The following is a 24736-nucleotide window of genomic DNA, read 5'->3' on the forward strand; positions in this document are numbered from 1 at the left end:
TGCTTTTACTACATCTTCTTTTGTCATTAAAGTAGCTGATCCTTGAAACTATGTCTTTTTCTCTCACACTCTTCCTCTTACCTCCCCTTGTTTTTGTCTTCTCTCATGTATTCTCCATCGTCCTCCAGATGAATATGATGGCCAATGCGGGCCCCTATGGTGGTCCGTACGGCCAGTCTGCTGGCCAGGGGTTACCTGGAGCAGGGCTGGGCCCACAGCTCCAGAATAAGGCTGGCCTGCCCAACAATATGGCCACTCAGTTCAGCATGGACAAGAAGGCATCCCCGGGTCAAGGCATGCCTGGGATGGTAGGGTTTCTTTCTGAACTTCATAGATATGGCTGTCTTAAAAGTCTCTTTCTACTGTTGACATGTACCTAAAAACATGCAGGCGATAAATTTCCTCAGCTTGCTTTCAAAACTTTTAAGACAAAAAAAAAAAACCCGCCGTTAAGGAAACGTTTTTATCTATAAGAAGCTGTTGCATTATTTGTGTGAGAGCCACAAACATGTCTGAGGAAAATATTAAGAAGTGAAGAAATGCATCATGGGATAGCTGATTTTATATAAAAATCTAGACTAAGATGAGATAAGATAAGACCGTTATTTGTCCCCAGCAGGAGAAATTCTAGTGATCACAAACACAGTCTGTGATTTGATCCTTTGCTAGTGGTAATGAAAAATGTTATCTTATTTTGCCCTGCAGCAAACTTTTAATCAGTTTTTTGCATTTTGCAAAGTTCTTTTTTTGATGTCTTGTTTTGATGTTTCTCTGCGAAGAAAGCCAAACGTAAACGCACATCTTGACACAGGAAACGGGGTCAACAAGTGAGCGTCCCCTGCTGCACCCAGTTCTTTAAAATGTAGTGTTTTACTGTTGAGTGTCACATATGTGAGTCATGTTTCACAATGACTTATTGAGAAAAACTGATCAGAGTGTTTTCTCCCTGTTTTGGTCATGGTATGGTTTTGTGAAAATGTGATTAATTGTGATTTAATTACTGCTGTAATAATCTAACAGAAATGAACCTGTTGTAACCTGACATCCCTTGTGCTGGACATGACAAATATATATTTTACCCAGTCTCCCTTCCAAGAACCTTTACATTTTATACACCACTGGAAAGCTAAGAGTCTTAATATTTGAATGATGTATTCAGTAAACACTTATTTCAGACCAGTGCGAGTGCAGTTTACCTTTGAAGCCATACTGTGCTCCAGTGGCGGCTGCTACTGCAACAAAAATGGTCCTATTATATCAGCAAGGGTCCAGTAAAAATGTTCTAGGCTAAAATTGAAGGATTTTAAGGGGTTAATCATTTTAAAGTGACATTTTTCCTGTGCTGCTGTGGCAGATAAACACAAGTCAAAATGAGCTTTGTGTGTTTTTTTGTCCTGATAACACTTTCATTTGTACTTTAGGCTGATTTCCTGTTTGTTAAAAAAATAAATGTTTAAAGTTTTTCTAATTAAGTTCAACAGTAAATAGATTACACATCTACTTGTTACTCTTTAGTACTAACATGTATTAGAGAACAATCAATGTTGGAGTCCCGTGCTTCATCAAAGAAATCCTTGTGACCTGTTGCCTGTGGAATAAAATCTGCTAAATGTTAAAATATCAGCTGCTCTCTGAGCAGAATACTCATCCAAAGTAGCTCCCTGATGTCTGATTAATTTCTTATAAAAGCTCATCTGTCCCTCTTCACTCCTCTTTTTATTAGACTCCTCAGCAGCAGCAACAACCCGGGGCGGTTGGCGGTGTGGTGGTCAGCGGAGCCGCCACGGTGGGAGGAACACAGGTTGGACTGAACGCTGTGGGGGCAGGACCCGGCGCGACGCCCCCAACTGCTGACCCTGAGAAGCGGAAGTTGATTCAACAACAGCTTGTCCTCTTGCTGCATGCACACAAGTGCCAGCGGAGGGAGCAGGCCAACGGGGAGGTGCGGCAGTGCAACCTGCCTCATTGCCGCACCATGAAGAACGTGCTCAACCACATGACTCACTGCCAGGCTGGCAAGTCCTGCCAGGGTGAGTCGGTTGAGTTATGTTGATTGCTGGTTGAATACCGTGTGGATTATAATGTAAACACTAGGCGGGCTTTAAAGTTGTCATGTATCTGCAGCAATTCTTTTTAATTGTTTTTTTTGCACGGTGTTTAATCCCACTTGGTTTGTCTCCCAGGTTTTTCTTTCTATCAGGATAAGTTATTCTCTCTTCAGCTGGCTGATCTTCTGTAATTTTTCTTTTCTTCCTCTTTCACTGAGCCTCCATCTGGACATAGTTTTATTGTACTGAATGACTCATACAATAACTTTCTTAGTTTCTGCATTGTCTGTCTTCCTTTTGAGACATTTTCATTTTTTCCTCTCTTGTCTCATCATTCATCTTCCTCCTTCACCCTGTCATATTTCACTTGTACTCTCCTCTTTGTTTTCTACCTGTCTTCTCCTGTCTGAAACTTTTCTCCATTTCTGTCTCTCCTCCTCCAGTGGCACACTGTGCCTCATCCAGACAGATCATCTCTCATTGGAAGAATTGCACACGACATGACTGTCCTGTATGCCTGCCACTAAAAAACGCTGGAGACAAGAGGAACCAGCAGTGTGAGTTTTTCTCACTTTACAGGCCTCGGCAGTTTGCGTGAAGATGTTAAAAGTTAATGAATAAGAAAGCAAATAATTGAAAAAATGGCAACTAAATTGGAAAGTCATCCTTTGTGTACTTTCTTTCTCCCATTAAATGTCTCCTTTTTTTTTTGTTTGTTCCCCTTTTCCATCGTTGCAGCTCTCGTCAACAGTGCGGCAGCAGTGGGTTTAGTGAACTCTTTAGGTTCAGGCGTACCAGGTGGGCAGTCCAACACTCCGAACCTGAACCCTCCCAGCCAGATTGACCCCAGCTCCATAGAGAGGGCCTACGCTGCACTGGGCCTTACTTACCAGGGCAACCAGATGCCACAGCAGACGCCACAGGCCAACATGCCAAACCAGGGGCTGCAGGGACAACCTGGGATGAGGAGTCTAAATGCCATGGGTTAGTTTAGTTTGTGTATCATACAGTTTAACACGGACCTTAACTGAACATCAGTTTTCTCGTCTGCAACAACGGTTAACTAAACCTAAATGAACTAACTTTTTCTGCTGAGCTTTCAAATGCAGTAAATTAATTGCTGTTCACAGGACATAACAGGTCTTTGTGCACATTGGACTTGGTCTTTGTTTTACATTTGTATGACCTTAATTTTTTCCAACTGTTGAGCTGACTCGTGATCAGTCACTTTGTTAAACAAATCTGATTTATATTAAAATGTAGTCCACAGTCACATGTCTTATGGTGATCTCTTTCTCGCTGCTAAGGAATAAATTCTGAAGTGGACACTGACTAATTTTTCTCCAGGCCAAAAAACTACTAATGTTCAGATGTTTGGCACAGAGACTTTTGTTTGCTATCATCAGCTTTTTAACTTCATTGTGATTTCTTTCTAGGAGGAAACTCTATGGGAGTGAATGGTGGAGTGGGGGTGCAGCCCTCCAACCAGCAGTCCACATTACTGGCAGACGCCATGTTGCACAACAACATTACAGCGCAGAGGTCAGGCTGCTTTTCACTTTTGTGCTTCAGCTTTAGTCGAGTTGTCATACAGCAGACTTTCAGAAAGTCAAAATAAATCCTGCATTGCCTGAAATCTTAACTTCTTTTCTGTGGTTTTCTCTCAGTTTGATGAACGACAGTGTGGGGAACCTGGGCTCCATGCCCACAGCTACTCCCCCCTCTGCTGCAGGGATGAGAAAGTCTTGGCATGAAGACATCACGCAAGACCTCCGCAACCATCTTGTCCACAAACTGTGAGTCTCTTGTCTAGCAAAGGTTCTAACAAACCAGGTCATTTGCAGAACCAGATGATAATAGAGGCTATCTAAACTCAGGTTAGCTGCAATGTTTTTCATGCATTTGTGTGTGTGAGCAGTGTGCAGGCCATCTTTCCTACTCCTGACCCAGCTGCTCTGAAGGACCGGCGGATGGAGAATCTGGTGGCTTATGCACGAAAAGTAGAAGGGGACATGTACGAGTCGGCCAACAGTAGGGTATGAGACCTGCATGCTCAGAGTATAATTAAATGTGCCATGGTCATCGTACATTTGTTATCCCCTGACTGTACTGTGTAACAATCTCCTGCTGTGTCCTCTCCAGGCGGAGTACTACCACCTCCTGGCTGAGAAGATCTATAAAATCCAGAAAGAGCTGGAAGAAAAGAGGAGGACTCGGCTCCAGAAGCAGGGCATGATGCCCGGCCAACCTGGCATTGCCTCTTCTGGCCTTCCACAGGGGCCCCCTGGTGTGGGACAGCCACCCATGCCCCCTGGACAGCCCCCTAGTAAGTAACGTTACCTGAATAACACATTTCTCTGAGTGCACGTACACAAACACAAACTGCTGGCGTAGAGATAACAATACAGACTGCTTAACTTTTTTATTTTAATTTTATTTTTTTGGCACATAAAGCTGAATACGGATCAGTTTTTACATCAGAAGTGAAATAAAAAAAAAAACAGGGAGGTTTTAATGTGGACTAAGAGCACACAGGCTGACACACCAATTAACTTGCATGCTTAAAAAAAATTTTTTTTTTCACTCATTTATTGTGATCCTGAAGATAAGATCTGAATTTTCTGTAACTCTTCTCCCTGTCAGATGGTCCTCATACCGATCCGTCCATGGTCAGGCCAGCTGCTCCCAATCAGATGGTCAACAGAATGCAGAACCCAGCAGGTACAGCTAGAGGAACTTTTTAAGACACCCTGCAGTTGTTATTTTTAAGTGATGATTAACACCAGGACAAAGGTGAACTTTGATATCAAAACTAAAATAAAAACCAAAGTCGAGAATAAAGATTTTTACTGGACGTTGGGCACTTGGTGTAGTCATAGGAACAGTTTTTCTTTAAGTAACTATATAGTGATCCAGTGTAAGTTGTAGAGTCCATGTGGATGTGTCAAGTGTTTGTTCTCCTTGCCTCTTAATTGGATGTCTCATTTCTGTCTTCTTCACTTTTAGGAATGAACCAGTTTGGTCAGATGGGGATGCAGGCTATGGGTCAAAGGTCGACACCTCCTCTTCCTCTTAATCCTTCAATGAACCAGGTTAGCCTAACTTTGTCTTTAACTTTGGGGTTATATGAACTTTGTGGTTGTAATTCACAAATAAATTTTTTCAGTTGTTACTTGGGGGTACAAAAAGTTGAGCTGGCTTGAGTCATTTAGAAGTAAACAGGGACTTAAGTGATGGATGACTTCACATGTCTCTTGTTTCTAGATGGGTATGGGAGCAGCAAGGATGGGTCAGCCAAATGCTACGCAGCTACAGAACCAGTACCTCTCTCCAGGCCAGTTTCCTGGCTCTAGTCCCGGACTTGGTTCTGGCCCTGTTGGCACGAACCAGCCAGGAGCACAGCCAGCTGTGCCTTCGGTAAGCGTTGGGTGATAGCATGACATTAACTGTTCATTCTGAGTGTCAAAGGAAGCTGAGGTTTTTGGATAAGCAGAGAAAAACTGTGATTCTCATATATTGAGTAAAATGAGGAAAAGGTGCCGTAGGAATGCCGAATGAGGACATATGTTTCTGCACAACTTTCAAACCTCCTAAAAATAAGGGGGGAAAATCAGCATTATTAAGTGGCCTGTGTTTCTGTTTTAATTGACGTATAAGGTGATGAAAAGGTTGATTTTTTTTTCTCTCTTCCTGTGCACTGTCCTCTGTAGCAGAACCAAATTACAACACCGCCTTCCCACCCAGCAAGCAGCCCTGCAGCACAGTCCGCCTCCTCTGTCCCAGGCTCCGGAGCCCCTGCAGGCTCTATGGGACCCATTAATGCAGGTGGTGCTGGGCCTTTACCAAACTTTCCTCCATCTTCCACCCAGCCCAACACCTTCCCTCACTGCCCACCTGTCCGAACAAACTCCCCATCACCAGCACGAAGCTTAACGCCTCAGCCCCACCAAACACCGCCTACATTACCTCGCTCTCAGACCCCACAGCCACAGACCCCCAACACACCCCAAGTGCCCCAACCCCAGCCACAGCATCCCCAGCAGCAGCACCAACAACAACAAGCCTCACAGCAGCAGCAGCTGCCATCAGGAAAGACGATGAACTCCGAGAAAGCCAGTCAGCTTCTACAGCAGACGCTTGGGGGTGTGGCTTCTCCAGGCCCTCAAGCGGGCCAGACTTCTTCAGTCCCGACCCAGAACGTGTCATTACAGCTGCCACAGACTCCAGTGAGTAGATAAAATGCTGTCACTATTTCTACTCTTTCCAAAGCTTGGAGCATCATATTCAGTCAGTTTTTTTTAGTTTGGTTCTGCATTATGATAAAGACTTGGTACTGGACAGAAAGAAAACTTTTCTTTTGTTCATAAAGGTATTCAAGTTCATAAACATTTGAGTTTAAACAATACAAAAAGATGACATGTTTGCTGTTTGGATTCAAACTTTCCATTTCTAAATGCCACTCCATCTTTGTCATGTATGATTCAGCTCTCTACGAAGCCTTCTCTGACCACAGATGGTCAGGTGTCCTCTCCAGCTTCAGTTACAAGCAGCACTGACCCCAAATCTCAGCTCGCCCCTGTCGACGGTCCTGCACCCAGCCAGGAAGACGTTAAAATGGAGGTAAAGAAGGAGGAGGAGGAGGATGAAGCAGTTGAATCCCAAGGTGATGGCAAGGGGAAGATGGGCAAGGGTCAGTCCGAGGTGAAGATGGAGGAGAAACCAGAGGTGAGGTTATCTGAATTTATACCAGACCTGATTGGAAACTGTAGGGCTTTGCCGATAAGAAAATCTGTATTCTGACACTCTAATCTTCCTCTCAGATAAAGAAGGAGAAGTTGTCTGGAGACGGGTGTAAGGGCGAGCCCATGGATACATCCTCATCTTCTGGGTCATTGTCAGTAGCAACAAGTGAAGACAAGAAGCCAGAGGTGAAGAAGGAGCCCAAAGAGGAAGAGGAGGGTTCAGGGTCATCAGCTGTCAACAGCTCCTCAGCGAGCACTCAGAGCAAGAAGAAAAGTAAGAGTGAAGTCTTCACTGTGCTGTCTTGTATTACAAGGATTTTTCTATATTGTAAACGAAAAAGGACTAATGATAAACCATTGATGAAGTTTAAAATGGCCATCAGTTAAACCTCTAATTAGAGGATTAACTTCAGGAGGAAGGGACGTAACTTTGTTCTATTGTTGTATCTATTATGGCTTAAAAGTTTTCCTCTGTCAGGTTAAAAACCGTTTCACATGGTCAGTTTGGAGAAAAATCTGTTTTAGAATAAATGCTGTGGCCTTATTGTCCTATTGGCTTGCTAACAGTTGGAGGGCACTGATTTTCCTCTTCAGTAAGTTTTTATTCAACCATGTAATGTCCAGTGGTGGACAAAATGCCAGGTTGGAGCAAACAGAACAGCAGGGAACCATGGTTAGCTCTGAATCTGTCCGGGTCTGATGTTACTGTGGGTGTTATTAAATGCTACGGTCAATAGTTCTTCTATGCCAGGCTGTCCTGGAGAGTGAAGCAGTTTGAACCCAGGAGTCATCCTTCCTGCTAGGAGTGTCTCATCTCTTTGTTTTTCCTAACTTCTTCCTTTGCAGTCTTTAAGCCAGAGGAGCTGCGTCAGGCTCTGATGCCCACCCTGGAGTCTTTGTACCGCCAGGACCCTGAGTCCCTTCCCTTCCGTCAGCCGGTGGACCCCCAGTTACTGGGAATACCCGTACGTATTCGAACTAGTAACAAAACTAACCTGGTAAGGGACTGCACTGGCTGCCATTTTGCTTCAACTCATGAAAATGTAGCTTTTTTTTCTATTTAGTACATTTTTCTTTTATTCATTCTAGATAGTTTTTCTTCTTTTTCATTATTGCCATATTTTTATATAACTGCTTAAAGTTTTTTTGATCTGGTTTAGTTTTGCCCCCATTGCATGCCAGAAGTTAAGGAAATGGATTTAGCGTACATGCATGCTTTGTACCATCTTCACTGAATCATGTCATTTTAAAGCAAAGCAACGGCTCTTATGAACATGCATGCAGCTGAAACTTGTTTAAAAACAAGGTTTTAAGATATTATATGAGAAGATTTTAGATGTAATTTAAGTGTAATCAGGGCTCCAGACTAACTCTTCACTGCTAACTGAACATCTTAAGGGGACCACAACTATGATGTTTAAAAATCCAGTGCCACTGTAGCCTCTACTTTACTTGTTTTAAGAGAAAAAAATTCAAGTTGAAACAGTAGCTGAAGATGGATCATTTCTCTAATTCTTCTGATGTTTAGAGCTTTAATAAATTCAGCCACACCTTTTAACACAGAGCAACATTCAGTCTCTGTTTTCAGCTCATTTTAAACACATTTACAGTCACATTTGAAACATTATTGGGTATTATAATACTGCTATAGCTGTCATTTTTTAATCCTGCTGTTTTTAGTTACTTTCAAACATGTGAGCCATTAAAGTAGTGAATATCCTTTCCTTTACATTGAATGTGATAGATGCATAGTTTGCTACAGTTCCATTAGTGCATCTCTTTCCATAGTTTCACCTCACACTTGTTGGAGCACTTAATAAGTGTGTCCTGTTTAAAGTTTGAGGTTGAATTAGCAGAATTGATTTCCAGTAAATATTGGCATTTTAGGTTTGTGGTGATTCTTTTTTTTCTTTTTTTTTTTATCTTAAAAATTGCACAAGTGCTTCTTTTTAAACTGATGTCATGATGTCCAAGTAAATCTTAATTTGGTAAAATGAACGAATATTTCAGAGCCTTTGAGCTACAGTCAGTTGGCGACAGTGTGAGCTAACTGTAATATGTAGCTGTGATCCCCCCCAAAAGTGGTTTTAAAAAGCAACTAAATGGTCACAGTCTGGAGTCCTGCTTCTGACGCTTTTGAGTCAGTGGTTTGCAGCACACCTAATACGTCACTCTGTATTTTAATCAGCAAATTAAAGAGGGGAAAAGTGAAGTGCAGTTCATGAGCCAGTTGCAATCATTTACAACTCATTTTTTGTACACTTTTATGTCATATTTTAGGTTTGAATTGTGATTATTATTTTTTTTTTTGCAGTTTTCATCATAGTTTTCCATTGCTAGCTCTCTAGTTCAGTTCCTCACCAGTAGTAGTTTGACAGTGTTCAGGTGGGCAGTGTGTAGAGGTGGAAACCTTTTTGCCCTCATTGCATCCCAGCCCTCAGAGCTACAGCGTCTGTCTTGTTAGCTTACAAAACATGAAATTTGATCCGTCTTCAAGTGATCAGTAAGGATCACGCTATTGGCTAATTTTGCCTTCTACAACCTCCACAGTCAAGTGATGCAACTTCCAACTAGTAAAAAAAAAAAAATTAAATATAGATGCATTAACTTTACACGCATCTATATCTACTGCAGTGTTGTGTCATGAATTTGGCTCTGCAGGCTGTCATGGTAATATGCATCACTTGTTTGTCCACGTGAGTGATTCCATTCAGAGATGAGGGTCTGTTCATAACTGCTGTTTCCATGGTGATGCTGAGATGGACCCTGCTCTTTGAAACTCACACCTTTTTTTTTTTTTTTTTTTTAAACTACCCAAAAAAGTGTTTTCTTGTCCTCACCCTCGTCTCCACTGCTTTGTAAAATGTAGCTGTAGTTTGGGGAGAAGTAGAGGGCAGGTGGCAGGAACCGTTTGGAGACTCTTCCACCTCCCATTACATTTGCTTTACCTCAGCACTGTTGGCTTCTGCTCTGCCTGTTGTTGTTTTTTTACCTCTCATGCTGCTGGTGTTGTTAATGCCAACATTATTGCTAAAAGCTTAGATTTCTCTCTCTTCTTGACGCTGCTCTGTTCTTCTTAGTTTTGCACCGATAACTATCTGAGCCTGGACGTTTTGTTAGCAGCTGTGGCAAAATGACGAAAGACAAATTGAAAATTCCACAATGCCACAGCTCGGCTTCAATTTGTAGCTTGAATTTGTACAATAAAATTGCATTTTTAGGTACTTTTAGGCAGCAGAGAACTGGGCAGACTAGTTGTCGCCTGGCTGCTGTTCACAGCACAGATAGGCACTTCAATTTAAAGTGTTGGGTGCAAAGCAGAGAGCTGGAGGGCAGAAGTTGTCATGTCTCTCTGTTTGCACGTGAACCTTCTTCTCTGCAGCGCTCAACAACATTGTTCCCCTGCACCCTCTTCTCTCCCTACTCTGGTCCCACCTGGTTGACTGCAACGTCTTCATCACGTCTTCCCCCGTCTGTGCTGCTGATGACATTGGGCGTGCTCTTCCTTACAACCCATCTTTACCTCTTCAACCAAACCATCTGGTGTCTTCGATCTTTTTTTTTTTTTTTTTGTAACCTCGACATGACATCTCATCTGGACGGCGCCCTCTTTCAATCCAGGACTACTTTGACATCGTGAAGAACCCCATGGACCTGTCGACCATCAAGCGGAAGCTGGACACAGGACAGTACCAAGAGCCGTGGCAGTACATTGAGGACATCTGGCTGATGTTCAACAACGCCTGGCTGTACAACCGGAAGACATCCAGAGTCTACAAGTACTGTTCCAAGCTGGCTGAGGTGTTTGAGTCTGAGATTGACCCAGTCATGCAAGGCCTAGGGTACTGCTGTGGGAGGAAGGTGAGACACAGCTGTTGTTTATTAAATATTGTGGGATATATAAGTTTTGTGGATATATATGAATCCTTTTACAATTAAGTGCAGAAAAATGAATGAGAAAAATGCCCAACAACCTGCCTAAAAGCTTAGCACAAACCCTGGAAATAGCATTGAAAGTTCTTATTGGCAGCTTGTGTCCTTCTCTATTGAATCTTATCAAAAACTAACAAGACAAAAAAACTGGCTGTTTTCTTGGGTTGAAATGTGAAACTACATATTTTTACTTACATACATATGTATACATACATGTATACATCTATTTCTAATTACTGCGCTTAGGAGGTATTTTTTTTTATCATATGTTTGTGCCTGTTACACAGAATTGACTTAGTGCGTTCTTCCAATATTTCTGCTAAACTGAGTAAAACTTTCCTTTCTCCTCACTTATGTTCTTGCTAAAATTTAGCTTCACCCCTTTCATGTAATAAAAAGCTGTTAAATATAATTTTAAAGTGACATTTAGACTGGGTTTGATCTTAAAAACATACAGCCGAGCTTTGTTGTGAGAATTTGCAATTTATTTACTTTGTTTACAGATTTTCCAAATGACAGATATGCAAATATTTTCTTTCTTTCTTCTTGCAGTATGAATTTTCCCCCCAAACTCTCTGCTGCTATGGAAAACAATTATGCACCATCCAACGCGACGCTGCTTATTTTAGCTACCAGAACAGGTAAGGGATGTCGGCACACCGGACACGCATCTTACAGGCAACATGCATTCAGAGCAGATTTTAGATTTAGACCTTTCTGTGAAAATTCAGCTATTGGGATCAGCTTGTGTGTGTTTCTCTTCTAATTCTTACATTGGCTATATTTTCCACAGCATAGCATTAATCAATCAATCAGTACAATCACAGATGAGTTTAAATTTGGCTTCCAGTGGTTACCCTGGCACCATTTCCATCTTCATAGTTTACTGTTTTAACTCTCATTATGCTGTCATTCATAAAGTGGGCTCCTTTCTTCTTCAGCAGTGATTCATTTATTGAGCCTTTTTTTAAGACCCGACAGCGGGCGTTTTCTGAAGCTTAGTGGGCGGAAAGGGGTGGGTTCAAGGTACCCACCAGAAGAACAGCTCCCACTTTATAAATGACCAGAAAGGATGATGGATCTCTGTTGCTTTATCATTTATTAATTCTTTCCTCATTCACTTTTTCATATTTGGAGCCTCGTCTCCTCACTCCCCTGCTCCTCCACAGCTCCTAGTGGTCTCTCATGTTGCTGTAATGTTGTTGTTGTTGTTGTTTACCACTGGATGTCTGACGCTAATCTTTGCTTTGCCTTGGCTCTCTGTCTTCTGTTGGTTGTTGTTCACATTCTGTCCGCCCCCCCTCCTCCCCCAACCTCCCTCTCTGTCCTTCCATTGTCCTCGTCTGACCTGTAACAACTTATTTCACGCTTTTTTTTTCTTTCTTTTTTTAAATATTCATTTTGACCTCCCCCTTCCCTTCTCCCCCTCTCTCCCTCCCTTTTTTTAACGCTTGTGATGTCTGCATTGGCCTGCTTTGGTGTGACCAATCATCCACTCCGAAATTTACGCGCAAAATCAAAACACCTGCCCACTCAAAAACCCTGCGTCACGATTGGCTGCTGCCTCCTGGCGACGACCCACCTTGCCCTCTGCCTCCTCCTGTGTGCGCGCCCCCCTGGCCTGTCCTGCCCTGCCCTGATTGGCGGCTGCTTCTTCGTGCCCTCTCTGTGATTGGCTGTGCTGATGACGAACGGTGTAGTTCACCAAAATATGGGCTTCTTGCTGACAGGTACCACTTCTGTGAGAAGTGTTTCAACGAAATCCAAGGCGAGAGTGTTTCTCTTGGAGACGACCCCTCCCAGCCACAGACGTGAGTACCATTACACTCTTTACCTTTTTTTTCTTTTAACAAACAATATTCACTTAGACATTCCACAGTAATGCTTGTCCAGTTTAACAGTTCCAGTTATAAAACTTCACACCAGGATTGAATAACTTTTTTTTTTCATGGCTCTTTAGTCCACACAGGCACAAATCTTAGATTAAATTAGTTGATATCTGCGTAATTACTTTTTTTTAATAAAAAACAATATTCTTTGTCCACTGAGCTGCACAAGACACAAATGAGTCAAAAGAAGGTTATATCAGATACCGGCAGTAATTTGGATGCATCTGATGTTTCTCCTTCTGTTTGTAAGGGACACATTACGTATCTTTCCGACCTTAAAACTACACGTTACGGACTCATTTCATGGCACAGTGACATCTATTATGAGCATTTTCGGAGCCGTCGCTGCCCAGCAGTGTCCTGAGGCTGAGAAACCGTACTATGCCACGGTTTTATACGGGATGCTGCGTGACATTGCAAGCGACTTTCACTTTTATGCACCATGTCACATTAGTAAATGGATATTAACACGCTGGTCGTTTTGAATGTGCTGAGCAATGAAACAAAAACATATTTAGAGGATGAGAGAAGAAGCAAGCAAGAGACGGAACAAGAGATAAGACGAGTCAAGATAAGACTGACTTTTACTGGCTGGAGAGAACTCGCAGTACTAGTAGGATGTAAGATGGATGCCGGATTAGCCATCGATAGGGGGCGCATCACTGGAAAAATTGAAAAAGTTCATTGTACTGACAATCATCACTGGTTACAAGCTTTTAGTAAAAACACAAGCTGGTGCATGTGCAGGAGTAATGAGTTGAAGGGACTGTCGTGTTGGTGTCATGTCTGCAGCAGTGAGGAACAGCATGTCTGTAGAACTATCAGTGTTAACCCAAACGTTTTAAAATGAAATCATGGACTGCTTTACTAAGTCTGCTTTTTAAAAAACGGCTTTGGTACAGATGTGTTTATTTACAGTCTCTGTTGTTAGCATTTGATTAGTTAGATTAGCTGACACGAGGTGAGGATTGAGTACTATTTGTCTATGAAGTGTTTAACTTTCATCCTAGAATTCAAAAGATCTTAAATCCAAAATGCATCTAAATGAATGACATCTAACAAGGTCTGAGTTTACACTGTGCTCACATTGTTATAAAACTCTATTTTGGACATGCATAATAAGTTTGCAGATGAGTTTACTTATGTGTTTAGCCCCTTCTGGATACTCAAAGTAAAATTTTCTCTCCTAAGCTGTCATGTCACTTTGTTCCTGGGACTTAGTTACAGAGGCTTAAACACACTGGGCACGTGCAGGCTGTTTTTTTTTTAACAAATGTTTGTAGATGGCCACTGTTATGAAGGTTTAGTTGGACAGCACAACATGAGTCCAAATTTGCCAACAGTTGCTCAAACAAAAAACATTTTTACAAAACTTTTTAAAAATATTTGTCCATCAGCTCTCCAAAATTGGCTCAGTACAGTCAGCGGAGATCTCCTCTATGTCTTTGTTGGATAATTCCCTTTTAACCTCATCATAGTTTCTACAACTGCACGTCTCCACTGGTGGAGTGTAGATTTCATTTTGTTGTCTGTTTTGTCACATTTTAATCTCAGAAACTCCAAAAACTTATCTGCAGTGCGTTATGTGTGCGTAATCACACAGGATGTACGAAGGAATCTCTGCAGCTATTCTGCTTTAGACAGGGCTTTCATTTCCTGCCATTTAAAGACACCATGCAAAGATGTTATTTTTGGTATTTTTGTCAAATAATTGCTATAACAAGGAGTGATTTAAAATATTAAAGTTATATTTGCAGTTTTGAGCAGAGGTCAGGAATTTGTTCACAGCCTGCAGACTTCAGTACTTTATTTTCTGTGATTTCCACAGGTCCATCAACAAGGATCAGTTCCAGCGAAAGAAGAATGACACCCTCGACCCTGAGTTGTACGTGCCCATTTTAACTCTTTACCTTTCCTACTTTCTATGCAACACCAAAAGATCCAGTGTATTTTAAGTGTAATTTTAAGTGATTTTTCTGTCTCTATTGATCATTTGATCGTGATTATTTGAGATAGTTGATGTTATTTTTCATAATCCTCTTTATTTACCTGTGTAGAAATATTGCAATTGATTGCATTCAGCAAACATTTGTTAACAATAAAGTTATGGACTTAATTTCAGGGCCTAACATCATGGCAGCGGTTTGGGAACGTTTTGGTTTGTCGAAAGTCAAATAAAGAGAGAGCACATTAACTTGGAGGAGCCACTTTAAAGGATGTTTAACATAAAGGTGGTGGTCAGCAGAGCCAATATCACTAATCTGGAAAAAAAAAGATTAAGAAATCTTCACCTCTGCCATTATCCTAACAACCCTACTTCTCAGGTTTAGCAGAGGAACAAAGAAGGTGTTGCATCACAAATGATAAGATGTTTTACTAACAAGATATTTGGTCTCTTCTCTTTTTCTCTTCACGCAGACTTGTTGAATGTACCGACTGCGGTCGTAAAATGCACCAGATCTGTGTCCTGCATAACGAAACCATATGGCCTTCAGGGTGAGCCAACTTTAATGCACACATTGGGCCGCACGACTGGGTCTGAAAGCTAAATTAAAGTGCTGGAAAACTAAAACTTACAGACAATGTAGCAAATGTGTCATTCATCAAAGCTAAACCTTCCCCTCATGTGTGGTCTGTTTGTGATTGAAAGATGTGAGCAATTTCCCAGTCATTACAGTTGTTTAAAAGGGTGGACAACCAGTATGAGAACAGAGTTATTTCTTGATTAAAGCCACTTTGTCTTTGTCGTCGGTGCTTATTATTACAGAGCTGATGCTAACCTGCAAATGTAACTGGTCACTGTTAATTTCCTTCCCAACCACAGCTTTGTATGCAATAACTGCCTGAAAAAGGTCAATAAGACGCGGAAAGAGAACAAATACGCCGCCAAACGTAAGTGGAGCTACTGACTCATATCATTCCTGTACTTTACTGCATTTCCTCCTTTTCTTGCCCACTTTGTTTAGACTTTGTGTTATTAAACTCAGATTGTATTTAATTGTTGCTTTTCCCCCTACATTTTAGACTTATTGAAAAATTGCTATAAGCTTCTTCTCTTCATACGTTGTCTCTTTCTTTTTTTCACAGGGCTTCCTCAGACAAAGCTGGGGAACTTTTTGGAGACGCGAGTGAACGACTACCTCAAGCGGCAAAGCCACCTGGAGTCTGGAGAGGTCACTATTCGCGTGGTCCATGTCTCAGACAAGGTGGTTGAGGTCAAGCCGGGCATGAAGTCCAGGTAGGTGGTTGAACTTCATTACAGGCACATACAGAATCGTGGTTTTCTCATTAAGATTGAACGTTGTTCCGGATCACGTCAGTGTTTACAGCACAGTCTTCGATCTGATTGTTAAAGTGATGATGAAAAATTGTACAAATGTTTGAGCTTCATCACTCAGCCCAGCGAGAGGAATTAGAACCAGGAGGAGCTGTGAGCATGTGAACGTGGGTAGAAGGGATATAGTGTCAATATTGAAAACATTTATAGAGTAAAAATGCATTTTATATATATATATATATATATATATATATATATATATATATATATATATATATATATATATATATATATATATATATATATATTTTTTTTTTTTTTTTTTTTATGCGTGCATGACCTGATGTGCATAGATCAGGTTACATTTGCTTACGGATTAGCTTTTGTGTGCATGTGGAGTTTTCAGACTACTTTCTCACTCTCACAACTCCTTAGTTTTACTAATAGATGCTGCATTTAAGTGTTGGTGGAAAGCTGCGTCATCTGGTTTTTATCTGTTATTTCCCTCCATAGTTATTTTCTAGTGGGAAGAATGTGAGACTGCCTCTATTAGGGTAGAATAGCACAAATCTGCATATAAAATGTTACCATGCTTTTGCAGCTTGTAGTATGTTTATTAGTATTAGTTATTTTATATGTATGTGGATTTGAAGACACATTTTCAAATACCCAAAGAGCTGCTATTCACTTCACAAAACCTCATGGGTGATATTTAGGAGAAGTTATTCACAGAAATGGAGTTGAAGTAAACCTGATTGGCAGAAAAGAGACAACAAGTGTGCTGTTCATCATTTCCCATTCATTTTCTCATTTTCACCCTTTTAATGTTTGTACTGTGTTTTCTGGTATTTTTTTCCATTTCCTCAGGACAAAAATAATAGGAATCAATGAAACAGTAAAGGCATAACAAACATTTAATTTTGGTATTGAAAATCCAAACCATGAGGTTGGAGACGGCTCAAGCAGATTTACTTCCACAAATACATACATAATACAGTTTATTTCAGTCACTGAAAAACTCGCTCTACGAAAAAAAAAAGCATTGAAAGGGTTAACTGCATTACTGCTAAATGTTTTGGCAGCAAATGAAAAATGTACATAAAACCCACTTTGCTCATTTAAAAGAAAATGAAGGGGAAAAAAACAGTTCCTACTACCAGGTGTCTGATTTATGGTAAAAAGGGAAGTTTGTTATTTCTATAAGTTGTCTGTTTATTATCAAAACATCCTCAGAAACACAGTTGACATGGTGGAAAAAATGTGTGTTTTGGAGTAGTATTTAGATACATTTTAAAGTTATCAGCGCCACTACTGTAAAATTTAGTTTAGCACAATCACTGAATTTGTGTGGTGTAATTCTCCACCTGCACACAGTGCTGGGATCTCAGACAGGCTGTCTCCGCACATCCAGCTCTTCTCCAGCGTTAAATTCAATATATCCTTCAGCAATGTGAAGGAGGAGCTACACTGTGCACACAAGAGAACAGAGCAATAAATCAGGCCTGTCTTTGTTGACTCAGCAGGGTTAATGATAACTTGGAATAACTGATTTACCAGCATAAAACTTCTAAAATAGAGTAAAATTGGTAATAATTTTTTATTGCTTTAGATTTTCATTGTTTTGAATCTTCAGATGCTGCTTTTTGAATGAGAAACCAAGAAAATGACAATTTCTTAAAAGACTGTTGCTGAGAAGAGACACAGTGGTACAAAAAATTCAGCAGAAATGCAGGAAATTAAATGTTTGATGCTTAAAGCGTCCTGCAGGAGGAAATCCCACAAAACCAAACCAACGCTTGGGTTTTCTAATGGAAAACCAGAGTTGTACTTAATCAATCCGCAGTTAGTGATGAGGATAAAGATTTAAAGACTTTCCTAGAAACAACAGCCTGTGTCTAATGAAAGACGATATATTACTTACTTGCATCATATCTGCATGCTGGATTTTATGGCTATTTTCCAAGCAGTCATTTAAATTTTCTTTTTTACTCTCCAGGTTTGTAGACAGTGGAGAGATGGCTGAGTCTTTCCCATATAGGATGAAAGCCTTGTTTGCATTTGAGGATATCGACGGAGCAGATGTGTGTTTTTTTGGCATGCACGTTCAAGAGTACGGCTCAGACTGCCCCCCTCCCAATCAGAGACGGGTGTACATTTCTTACCTGGATAGCGTGCACTTCTTCAAACCTCGACAACTGAGGACGGCCGTCTATCATGAGATCCTTCTAGGTTACTTGGAGTATGTCAAAAGGCAGGGGTAAGGAAAGAAGCGGAGACCCCACACTTGTGCAGCTACTAAACACTATCAGTTGATTTGAAAATGATCAGTAATACAAAATGTAGTAAAGAAAATCTCCTTTTTTATCATTTCAGGTTTACAACAGGCCATATTTGGGCTTGTCCTCCCAGCGAAGGGGATGATTATATCTTCCATTGTCATCCAGCGGACCAGAAGATCCCGAAGCCAAAACGCCTCCAGGAGTGGTACAAAAAGATGCTGGATAAAGCCGTTTCTGAGCGGATTGTTCATGATTACAAGGTGAGACATTTCTAGCATTAACCCAACTGCATAAGTTCCCATTCTTTTAAATTTTTTAAGGTTTTCCAGCTGTTCCATAGAAGCTCAAATTATGTCAATAAATTTTCAAAAGTATCAGAAAGGTTTTCTCTTTCACCCTTTTTAGGACATCTTCAAGCAGGCAACAGAGGACCGTCTGACGAGCGCCAAGGAGCTGCCGTACTTTGAGGGAGACTTCTGGCCCAACGTACTGGAGGAGAGCATCAAAGAGCTGGAGCAGGAGGAAGAGGAGAGGAAAAGGGAGGAGAACAGTACTTCCAATGAAAGCACAGATGTGAGTAGTTTATCCACGTCTTCGTTGCTGTCAGGCTCCTATTTTGTGACAATATCGTTCTGTGCACTGAATTGCCATGAACTGATTTACAGGCGACAAAAGGAGACAGCAAGAACGCCAAAAAGAAGAACAATAAGAAGACAAGCAAGAACAAGAGTAGCTTGAGCCGAGCCAACAAGAAGAAACCAGGGATGCCCAGTGTTTCTAATGATCTCTCCCAAAAGCTGTATGCCACCATGGAGAAACATAAAGAGGTATGTCGGCCTGATGTCATTAAAGGTTTGAGGATTATTGGATTAGAAAGGAGAACTTTTAGGATGTTAGTGGCTTTTCTCATCAGACCTGCTGCTGTGACCAGCAGAAATTTTTCAGATTTAAAGTTTATAGTGGCAGTGCACTAAAAGATGAAGTAATGCTCTATTTCGGCAGGTTTTTTTTGTCATCCGCCTCATTGCCGGTCCAACTGCCAACTCGCTGCCTCCTATCACTGACTCGGACCCCTTGATGGCCTGTGACCTGATGGATGGCCGTGATGCCTTTCTGACTCTCGCCAGGGATAAGCACTTGGAGTTCAGCTCTCTCAGAAGGTCCAAGTGGAGCTCCATGTGTATGTTGGTTGAGCTGCACAACCAAAGCCAAGACCGCTTTGTTTACACCTGCAATGAGTGCAAACACCACGTGGAGACCCGCTTCCACTGCACTGTTTGTGAAGTAAGATTTAGTGATGAGACTTTCTGATAGATGGAGCCAAAACAGGAATGTAGAATGTCTATGAAATTGATGTATATTAATTTTCCTGTGTTCTTTCTCTAGGATTATGACTTGTGCATCACCTGCTACAACACTAAAGGTCATGAGCACAAGATGGATAAGCTGGGGCTTGGCCTGGATGATGATGGCAACAACCCAGCAGCAGCAGCTACGCAGAGTCCCGGTGACTCACGTAGGCTCAGCATCCAGCGTTGCATCCAGTCGCTGGTCCATGCATGCCAGTGCCGCAACGCCAACTGCTCACTGCCGTCCTGCCAGAAGATGAAGCGGGTTGTTCAGCACACAAAAGGCTGCAAACGCAAGACAAACGGCGGCTGTCCCATCTGCAAGCAGCTCATTGCTCTGTGTTGCTATCATGCCAAACACTGCCAGGAGAACAAATGTCCCGTCCCATTCTGTCTGAACATCAAGCAAAAGCTCCGACAGCAGCAGCTGCAGCACAGACTGCAGCAGGCCCAGATGTTGAGGAGGAGGATGGCCACCATGCAGAGGGTGGGACAGCCAGCCGGAGGACAACCAGGAGGACCTATGGTAGGTCTTCCGTCACCAGGAAACAATGGCACCACGGCTCCAAGCACCCCAACATCTGGCGGAACCCAACCCCCAACCCCTCAGACCCCAACTCAGACCATGACTCCGGCCCCACAACAGGGAATGGGTCCTGGAAATGGAGTGCAACAGCAACCAGGAGGGATACCTCCTCAACATTCTCTTCATCAGTTCCAGCAGATGGCAACTGGAGGAGGTGGGGGAGGAGGAATGATGAACTCTCCACAACATCAGCAGCAGATGCTCCAAGTTCAGCAGCAGCAACAAATCGGATCAGGTACCAACCCTCAGCAGCTTCAGCAGCACCCCAGCAATTTGCCACCTTATGCCAGCAGACCCCCTGGCTCTTCCCCAATCCACCAGTCCCAGGGTAAACCAGTTCTTGGCTCTGCAACGCCTCCTCAGCAGCAGCAGCCTGGTGGCGCTGTCATGGCTGGAAATTTAGGGGGTCAGCCACCTCCCAGTCAGCCACCAGGCCAGCAGCAACAGGCCCCCTCCGGCCCTCCACCAGCAGCAGTAGAAATAGCACTAAAGATTCAACAGGTGGCCGATGCTCAAAGGAAGATGGCTCTCCAAAGACAAGCAGCAGCTGCAGGCTTGATGTCTTCTCACCACCAACAAGGTCAGCCTCAGCAGATGGCGATGGCACACCCGGGGACAGTAGGAATGGTTGGAGCCCAGGGTATACCACCACAAAGTCAAGCACCGGTGGCAGCTGGTCGAGCCCACATAGATCAACAGCAAGGAGCTCCACCGGGGATGATGGTTGGGGCTGGTGGTCACATGCAGCAACCCCCCCAGCAGGGTAACTTGCCACAGGGCCAGCTCCCAACTCAGGTGCAGCTTCAGCAGCAGAGGATGGTTGCTCCACTTCAGAACTCTCAGCAGCAACAGCAACAGTGGGCAGGACAGGGTGTGACAGCCCAGCAGAGACAAGCTATGATGAACACAATGAACCATCCAGCCATGATGGCAGCTCAGCAGCAACAGCAGCAGCAGCATCAGGCACAGCACCAGCAAGGTCAGGGCCATGCTGCCTTGATGAACATGGCACAGCAGCAGCAACAGCAGCAAGGTGCTAGTGGTGGGGTCGCAGGTGGAGCCCTCCCTGTAGGTGTCGGTGCTGCTGGTGGAAACATCCCCCAGGCAGCTCTTCAGGAGCTACTACGCACTCTCCGTTCACCAAGCTCCCCACTCCAACAACAGCAAGTCCTCAACATCTTGCGCTCTAACCCTCAGCTCATGGCTGCTTTTATCAAACAGAGGGCTTCAAAATACAAGGGGGTGCAGGGGGGCCCTGGTGGACCAGGGGTCGTCCCAGGAGGAGTCCCGGGAGGAGTCCCGGGAGGACCTGGTCCTGCTGGAGGTCCTGTTGGAAACGTGGTTGCAGGAGGAAGCCCACAGGTGAACATGAATGCTGCAGGTGCTGGTCAGCCGGGAATGCACATAGGGGGTCAGGGAGGGTCAAATGTCAACATGGCTGCCATGGCTCAGCTACAGCAAGTCCAGCAGCAACAGCTGCAACAGCAGCTACAACAGCAGCAGAGGCCGATGCTCAGTGGTTTACAGCAGCAGCAGGTTGCAGCTCTCCAGCAGCAACAACAACAGCAGCAGCAAGGGGTAGGAAGAGGAATGCAAGCCCAGGGGCTGCAGATGGGAAACGTCAACCCCCAGTTTAGAGAGTTGCTTATGAGACGACATCTGCAGCAGCAACAGCAGCAGCAGCAGCAGCAACAACAGCAAATGGGAGTAAATCATGGTCAGTTCCAGCAACCTCAACCCCCACAGGGGCAGGGATTCATGGGACAGCAGGGGATGCAGCCTCCTACAGTGGGACAGGGTCCAAATGGAGGCCCACCTCATGGCCCTCAGCAACAAGGTGCCCCCCCAGGTCAGCAGGGCCCAGGTTACCCAGGCTCAGTTGCCCAACAGCAGGCCACAGCTGCACTTCAGCAGAGGCTCCAGCACCAGCACCACCTTCAGATGCAGCAGCAGAATTCCATGGCTGCCCTCCCAGGGGGAGATGCAGGACAAGGTGTAGGAGGTCCTCAGCAACCATCTCAGGGCCCTCAGTCTACCCAAAGTGGACCCCCACCCCAATCACTGCTTCAACAGGCTCTCCACCAGAGGTTGCTCCAGCAGCAGCAGCTGGGTCCTAGCGGGTCACCAGCCCAACACAGCAATCCCATGAGCCCTCAGCAACCACAGCAGATGGCCCAGTCTCCACACCCACACCTGCAGGGCCAGGCGCTGCCCACGTCACTCGCTAACCAGGTGCGATCCCCACAGCCCTCTCCCAGACCCCAGTCACAGCCACCACACTCCAGCCCATCCCCACGCATGCAGCCTCAGCCCTCCCCACATCACATCTCCCCCCAGATACAGACTGGCTCTCCACACCCGAGCCACTTGAACCAGCACCATCCAGGAATGGTAGTCCCTCCACAACAGCAACAGCCACCAAGCCAGCAGCAGCAGAACACTATGGAGCAGTTTGGGTCGGACGAGAGCGCCATGCTGTCTCAGCTGAGCGGCATGGCTGGTCTGCACGGGCCAGGCGGCAGCGGTCAGGACCCAATGGGCCAGAACATGAACCACAACTCTTTAGACCACATGTAGGACTCCTTAATGTGTTAAACTGAGCCAACGATGCTCAGTGAAGCTCCGCACAAACTGCACTCACCCAGGACAGTGTTATTATTAACCTTTTTTTTTTTTTTTTTTTGATATAAAATGTTATTTAAAATGTTTTCAATAAAGATGCATTGAACTGAACTTCCTATGGGAGATGAACATTAAATCAAGCAGTTGTTAAATGAATTAGAATAAATGAATTGTAACTTATTGCTGTTAATATATATATATTTTCTTTTTGCCAATTGAGGACAAAGAGGGGGAGAGTTTCTCTTGCAACCAGCACCTCTTCCCCTCATCTCCCCCTCTTGTAGAAGAAAGGTGATATTTTAGGTTTTTTTTGGGGGGGGGGGGGGGGGGGGGGGGGTAAATAGAAGTACTTGCCTTTTTTTTAAAGAAATGTTTGTAAGATTTTAAGAGGTCCAGACTTAAAGAGGAAACGATTTAATGCAAAGATCTTTTTTTTTTTTTTTTTTTGTTGCTGTTACCCATCATTCAGTCTGTCCATTTCTGTTTGCAGAGTGATGTGAATTTTGTAAATCCAAACATGATGCATATCTTTTTAATGTTTGGGTTTGCTTTATTTATTATTATTTTCCTTCATGGGATGGGGGGTGTTATATTCTCTGCTACGATTCGTATAGAAATATATTTTTGTTATTGACTGTTAAAAATGGGGAGGGTAGTAAATATGCCATTTCACTCTACATGTCCTCAGTTGGCTTTGTCCAAATGGAAGTAACGCCACCGTTTAATTGCAGCGTTCGACGGTCTGCTCCGACTTTGAGATGTTCAGCGGACATATTTTTTGGACGTCCCGGCCGGCTTCTGTTTCTGGACGTCCATCATGCTGGAAGAGACTCTCCCCTCGCAAACATGCAAGCCCTCTCCCTCGAATGTGTGTGCACTCCTTCCTTTTAAAGACACTTAACATGGAGCTATGGAGGCTTGGGGAGGGGGGTGCATACCTTTGTGCCTGTAACATTTTAATTACATAGGGGTGGGGGGGTCCTTATAGTGTTTTTAGGATTTTACTGTTTGGAGAAAAGAGGATGATGATCCAAATGAACTGTGTTGCACAGAAATGAGGTGAAAGAAGGCGGTATGAGCGGTCATTCTCCGTCTCTTTCTTCCTCGTCCCCTTTGCTGCTTCCCATGGACTTTATATCCTCCTCGGGGTGGGAGGGTTTGGGACTTTGAGCTCCTTCCTTACAAACTCCATCCTCTTTATCTTTCTGATCAGAACTTTGGGAGTTTTATTTAATATTTTTTACTGTACAAAGGAAGCAAACTGTGGACTCAAAACTGTTTGTTTTTTTTGTTTTATTTTTTTTATAATAAAATGAAAATAACCGATAGTGTTCTGTTCTACACATGGCTCATCAATTAAGACATGACACAGAGAAAAGTAGTTTAGTCAATATAACGCTGGTGTGATCACTATGGCAACCTATGCTATGTGACAAACCTGCTTTAGAGCAGGTGAACTTCAGATCTGATCTAAACAGCCTGATGCTGGTTGCATTAGTAGACTATAGACTTTACAACTAAAAGGCAAATATAAAAATTGTTTATACATATGCAGAATCAACCTCTTGCTTCTGCAGAGGATTAAAAACAAAGCCTCAAATATAAACATACACATTGAGATGCTTTCAGTTTCGGTGAGCAAAATGCAAAAAAAAGTTCTGACTGAATGGTCGGCATTTAAGGAGAGCTAATGCTAATTAGAAAAAAAATCCTAAAAACTTACTATTTGATATTGAGGTTAAATCTTAAACATGCCTAAAACATGAGCTGTTTTCAAGCATCTAAAATTAGTTATTTAACAAGAAGAAAATATTTTTCTTTCCTGCTGTTTCTTTTAATCATGTCCATACTGACCATGTGAGTCACACCACGGCTCTTCCAGCAAAACCATCTTTTTTAAAAGCAATATGCCGCCTAGTGGTGATAAATTATATTGATGTTCAGGACTAAAGTTAAGAGCCGTGGGCAGTGTAAAACTGCTTTTTTCTCTTCAAAAAAGCATTGGATCTTG

At 43.1% G+C, this 24736-nt stretch overlaps 1 protein-coding gene across 11 annotated transcripts in view; it reads left to right on the forward strand.

Annotated features, from left to right (window-relative positions):
• The window catches only part of LOC121653619 (histone acetyltransferase p300-like), a 28054-nt gene extending 4001 nt beyond the window's left edge, over positions 1 to 24053 (forward strand). The window contains exons 3-31 of one of the 11 annotated variants that reach the window (XM_042007262.1): positions 129 to 308; positions 1724 to 2030; positions 2492 to 2605; positions 2787 to 3032; positions 3485 to 3590; positions 3716 to 3844; positions 3931 to 4084; positions 4191 to 4374; positions 4692 to 4769; positions 5055 to 5140; positions 5313 to 5465; positions 5759 to 6274; positions 6534 to 6773; positions 6869 to 7064; positions 7637 to 7788; positions 10412 to 10651; positions 11276 to 11364; positions 12424 to 12534; positions 14441 to 14497; positions 15031 to 15108; positions 15437 to 15504; positions 15700 to 15850; positions 17886 to 18146; positions 18263 to 18428; positions 18574 to 18741; positions 18834 to 18995; positions 19171 to 19452; positions 19555 to 21810; positions 22261 to 24053. In XM_042007262.1, the coding sequence (XP_041863196.1) occupies positions 129 to 308; positions 1724 to 2030; positions 2492 to 2605; positions 2787 to 3032; positions 3485 to 3590; positions 3716 to 3844; positions 3931 to 4084; positions 4191 to 4374; positions 4692 to 4769; positions 5055 to 5140; positions 5313 to 5465; positions 5759 to 6274; positions 6534 to 6773; positions 6869 to 7064; positions 7637 to 7788; positions 10412 to 10651; positions 11276 to 11364; positions 12424 to 12534; positions 14441 to 14497; positions 15031 to 15108; positions 15437 to 15504; positions 15700 to 15850; positions 17886 to 18146; positions 18263 to 18428; positions 18574 to 18741; positions 18834 to 18995; positions 19171 to 19452; positions 19555 to 21810; positions 22261 to 22680 (7350 nt within the window). In that variant the 3' untranslated portion in view covers positions 22681 to 24053. Of the gene's footprint in view, positions 1 to 128; positions 309 to 1723; positions 2031 to 2491; positions 2606 to 2786; positions 3033 to 3484; positions 3591 to 3715; positions 3845 to 3930; positions 4085 to 4190; positions 4375 to 4691; positions 4770 to 5054; positions 5141 to 5312; positions 5466 to 5758; positions 6275 to 6533; positions 6774 to 6868; positions 7065 to 7636; positions 7789 to 10411; positions 10652 to 11275; positions 11365 to 12423; positions 12535 to 14440; positions 14498 to 15030; positions 15109 to 15436; positions 15505 to 15699; positions 15851 to 17885; positions 18147 to 18262; positions 18429 to 18573; positions 18742 to 18833; positions 18996 to 19170; positions 19453 to 19554 lie in introns of all 11 variants that reach the window. The other 10 variants (XM_042007270.1, XM_042007211.1, XM_042007229.1 and 7 more) reach the window with 10 other exon arrangements.
• The last annotated feature ends 683 nt before the right edge of the window (positions 24054 to 24736 follow it).

Source organism: Melanotaenia boesemani, chromosome 2, assembly GCF_017639745.1.
Source record: "Melanotaenia boesemani isolate fMelBoe1 chromosome 2, fMelBoe1.pri, whole genome shotgun sequence".
Taxonomy (NCBI): Eukaryota; Metazoa; Chordata; class Actinopteri; order Atheriniformes; family Melanotaeniidae; genus Melanotaenia; species Melanotaenia boesemani.